The sequence below is a fragment of the Rutidosis leptorrhynchoides genome, chromosome 3 (genome assembly GCF_046630445.1).
Source record: "Rutidosis leptorrhynchoides isolate AG116_Rl617_1_P2 chromosome 3, CSIRO_AGI_Rlap_v1, whole genome shotgun sequence".
Classification (NCBI taxonomy): domain Eukaryota; kingdom Viridiplantae; phylum Streptophyta; class Magnoliopsida; order Asterales; family Asteraceae; genus Rutidosis; species Rutidosis leptorrhynchoides.
In genome coordinates this window covers 443,248,764-443,253,334 of record NC_092335.1, presented here as the reverse complement: position 1 = coordinate 443,253,334, position 4,571 = coordinate 443,248,764, and the positions used below count along the sequence as shown (strand labels likewise).

The following is a 4,571-nucleotide window of genomic DNA, read 5'->3' as shown; positions in this document are numbered from 1 at the left end:
TTTAAGTGTGTTTTTATAAACTTTTATTATTTAAGTATGTAATATTTTTATAAAAAAAACAAAAAGTTTAAAAAAATAAATCAAACTAAAATGAAAAATAAATTAAAAAGTGGGACCAATTTAACTCATCACACAATCATTACGCCACCACTACAAACTCCATCACACTATCACCTTTGTCAAATCAGCATTATACCCCACAAAAACACTCTATCACACCCCATCACCCCGTCAACACTATAAATGGTCTCACACGCCATGACGTATCTTAGTGTTTAACGATAATGTCAAGTAGTGGTAGTAGTTTAATTGTGTTTTGCAGTTAGTAACAATCTTGCAAGTTTCAGTATTTATTTGTACTCAAGTTTTAGTGTTTATTTGTACTCAGTTCATGAAATGAATTACGAATGAAAAAATTAATTTAGCAAAATATTTTCTTTATATTTCTTATGAGACTAATCATCTCGAATCGTCAATTTCATAAGTTCTACAAAGTCAAACTCAAAGTAAAAGAACAAACAGTAACAAGCAATTAATAAGTAAATCAGTAAAAAATTCTCGAGATGAGAAAGTAAACAAACTCAACATAAAAATGCTAAGGAATCATCACACAAAGATAGCTACTAAATAAAAGAAAAACACAATCTAAAAAGTTCAAACTAAACCCTAAAAAACATCAAAATAAATGTTTTAAGCACCTAAACAACCCCAAAAAACATAAAAATGCCATGACCCATATTGCCAAAGTTGATTTTGTCTAACTAAGCACTAGCAGATTCATCAACAGGATTCCAAAATCGGTTGTAAAACCACATTGTATCAGCTGTCACCGCATATCCATCCTGGTTTCGGTGCCACCCATAATACGCATGAGTTCGATTCTTGATATCAAAAGTGGCATGTCCAAAACTAGCTTCTCTGAAAGCCGAATACTCTGGTTGAGGCTCTGTCATGCTGCATCACCAAACCGAATATAATTTCAAGTCAAATCAAGCGTTAAAATACGCACAAGTGTGCGTATACAACGGTTAAAGATTAAAAAAAATTACTTGGTTGCTAATCCCTCAATGTTTCCACCATCTCCAATAGTTATGTACACGGGAGCAGATTGATCGATTACAGGCTTGCAGAGCCCATTAACGATGTTGTAGGCAATGTTCGATATACGTTCCTACACCAATGGCCATAAACCATAACATAAATACTTGTTTTTAACAAGGGATGATGTTTAGAGACTGCAATTAGTTACAAAAGGCGTAAGAGAGTGAACTTACAGAGCGTTCATAAGCATGTACATGACCAGCAAACACAACATCAACTTTGTACTTAACGAACCATGACTCAAACATAACTCGCATGGTTTCACCTTCCATATAGTGATAGTTGTAGCTGTTATACCATGGGGAGTGCAACAAAACGATGAGCCATGGTGTTTCAGTTCGGTTGACTCTTGGTAGTTCCTCCTCAAGCCATTGGTATTGTGGAGTGTATTTACCTAACAAAGTACATCACATTGTAATTAATTTTAATGTTATCTTATGACTAAATTATACGAGTAATTATATATGAAATTTTCAGGATGATTATACCATAGGCAGAATATGAAGCTAAAACAATGATGTGAGCTGAAGCTCTCTTGATGGAGTACCAAAAGGGAGAAGAACTCTGTGATGACTTATAAGGAACATGGTACCGGTGAGTATAAGGCTTGAAAGGTTCATATTCTCCCTACATTCAAATCATCGAAAGCACAATCTTAAGCTATCTAAAATGGCAAGAATAAAAACATGACTTGATCAACAGATTATATCTTCGTATATGAAACTACGTACACATACAATCATGAACATTCGTGGGAGGTAATTTTTGATAAATGATGGAACTAATTCCATGTCCAAATTTAAAAAAAGTATGTAGTTAGTCAATATAATAAGTCCAAATATTATTTGTTTGTAAAGAAGTTGAAGTTTGACTTTAGAGTCAAATAAATCTCAAGGTTGACTATATTAGTCAATACTGAAACAATATGAGTATATAATAAACTTACAATTTCAGGTGCATAATCAAGTTCATGATTTCCCTGAGTCCATATCCAAGGTTGATAAGCTGCACTTCGCTCAATAAACCTACCCCACGAATCCCATCTCCTGTTATCGTGATTTGGATAGTTATCGGCATAAGAAAGGTCTCCCATAAACAACATTGTTTGCCCTTTCACAGGATTCCTTTCATAATGCGTAAGAGTGAGGTTCGAATCATAAGTCTGGCCCAAATCCCCTGGAAATTTACAAATAACTAGAAATTGATTGATATTGAACATTTAACATGTTGCCATGTTGGTAAATTACTCAATATCAGGGGCATCTTCGGGCATGTGCAAAGTGTGCGATCGCACATGGCTCGAAAATTTTAGGGGCCCAAAATTTTGTAAATTCTATATAATTATATACAAATGTTATTATTTTTCTAAAAAAAAATCACGAACCGCGAACAATGGTTATTAAAATTAATACAGTAGCTTTTTTATTATAATTAAATTTGTTCATGTAAATTTTTTTTCCCATTGATGACTCCAGAAAACTTGCGAAGTGGTCGCCCTAGAATTAGTCGGTTCTCAAAGCAGATCCGATATCCAGGGTAACCCAAAAAATAATTAACGTTTAAGGGCCCTCTTATATGTCTCGCACAGGACCTTCAGAATCAATGAGATGGTCATGCTCAATATACTAATAGCGCACATAGTTTAATTACTACTTACCTATGTCAACAGTAACCTTCACAGGGTTATGCATACAGTATTTTACTACGAGTAATAATTTTCTTTTTTTGGCTTGGGCCCACACACTCCTAGTTATTACTAAAAGTATATACTGAATATACTTTCTGAATAAACTGATACAAGAAGATATATGCAGTCTTTGTTTCTATGGGCGTGGTTTCAATTTAGCTCTTTTAAGTTGTTACTTTAACTTTAGGAAAATGACCAATACTTGTTCATTTTATTCAGTAGTAAATACTTGAACAAAATTGGAAAAAATACGATACCAATGAGGCCGAAAGTGTAAGGAACATCCGGTCCAACTTCGGGAGGAGTTGTAAACCAGAAAGTTCGGGCAGTGTGATCAATCCCAACCTTGTAGTAGTATTTTGTATCATGCTGCCATATTTCAACAAAACAATTCAATATGATTCTAAGGAAACTCCATGACGAAAAAGTCAACGTTTGACTTTTACGTTGACTTTGACAAATATATTTGGATACTAGAATGACTGATTACCTTCAGATGGGTAATATTGCAATGGTGGATGAAACCAGAAGTATAATTGAAGTATGAGTATTTAGTAATAAAGCCTTCAGCTTTCCTTTTTTTTCTGCAGTTATCAGGCCAGTAAATAACAGTACTTGAACCGGGTTCATCCAAAGTGACCCATGACACAATCATGGCCTTTCCTACATGATCTCCTTGTGTTATATGAACCTTAAAAATCAACAATATAAAATAATATCAATCTTTAAATCTCATTAAAGATAAAGATAAGAAAACACACATATTCTATTGCATTAATTTCTTTGTATTTTATTCATTTAGTTAACTAAAAAATTACAAATTATATATAGACAAATGTTATTTATTATTTGTTAATTAAAAACTGGATTTATCTTAAATAATAACGAACAACTGACTACAACAAAAAAAGGCATGCAATTTTTATTTTATAAAGGTCACTTTCATTGTGGGAAGAAGGGTGACAAAAAGATCTAATATGGCAATGGCATAATACACGACGTGTATTACTTTAACATCATTTACTTTAATAGTTATAAGTTTCTTTATATTTTAGATATTCCGTATCAATTATGAACCTTTTTACATCATTTTTTTATTGTTAATGTGTACAAAAATCTTGTAAACGTATAAAACTTTTATAAACCTTAACCACACGTTTAGAATAATTATTGTTAACATTTTTGTATATTACATCTTAACTTATTCAAGACATAAAACAACTAAGTACACAAAATAAAATACCAATACTACACACACCATCATACACAATTAGTTTTAAAAATTCAATAATTTACTTTTTCGCAATAAAAAAATATGCAAAAACAGGAAGTCTTACCTGTTGAGGCGCATTATAGCCAGGAGGCGTAGCAAAAACATCACTATCAAGAGGCATATCTATGGTTTTCTCACATTTTCTAATAAAAGTGCTTGTTGAACCTCCATCAACATTAACGCATGATTTTAACACCAAAAACAACACAAAAATAATATTGCACCACTGAATACCACCCATCTTATCCTACGCACTTACTCGGAGATTAACTTACACTAACCTTAACCACAGCCTTGTTGTTTATTTATAAGCCGAGGTTTGCAAAATAAATAAAAGGAATATGCAAACAAGATATTCCTAAAAAGATGTCAACAAGTTGGATTACAATTCAAACACCCGATTATTTTTCTAATTAGTTTCCGTGATAGAGATTAGATTAGATACTTCCTAATATGAAGGATGGCAATCATGTTTGTTATTCCGTAATATAAATTTTACTATAATAATAA

At 32.4% G+C, this 4,571-nt stretch overlaps 1 protein-coding gene across 1 annotated transcript; it reads right to left on the bottom strand.

Annotated features, from left to right (window-relative positions):
• Positions 1-655: 655 nt before the first annotated feature.
• LOC139897934 (purple acid phosphatase 2-like) lies at positions 656-4,302 on the bottom strand. Its single transcript, XM_071880650.1, has 8 exons — positions 4,126-4,302; positions 3,279-3,479; positions 3,046-3,157; positions 2,048-2,277; positions 1,590-1,728; positions 1,275-1,495; positions 1,050-1,171; positions 656-954 (listed from the first exon to the last, which is right to left on the bottom strand). The coding sequence occupies exons 1-8, from the start codon at positions 4,300-4,302 to the stop codon at positions 762-764; spliced, it is 1,395 nt and encodes a 464-aa protein (XP_071736751.1). The 3' UTR covers positions 656-761.
• Positions 4,303-4,571: the final 269 nt, after the last annotated feature.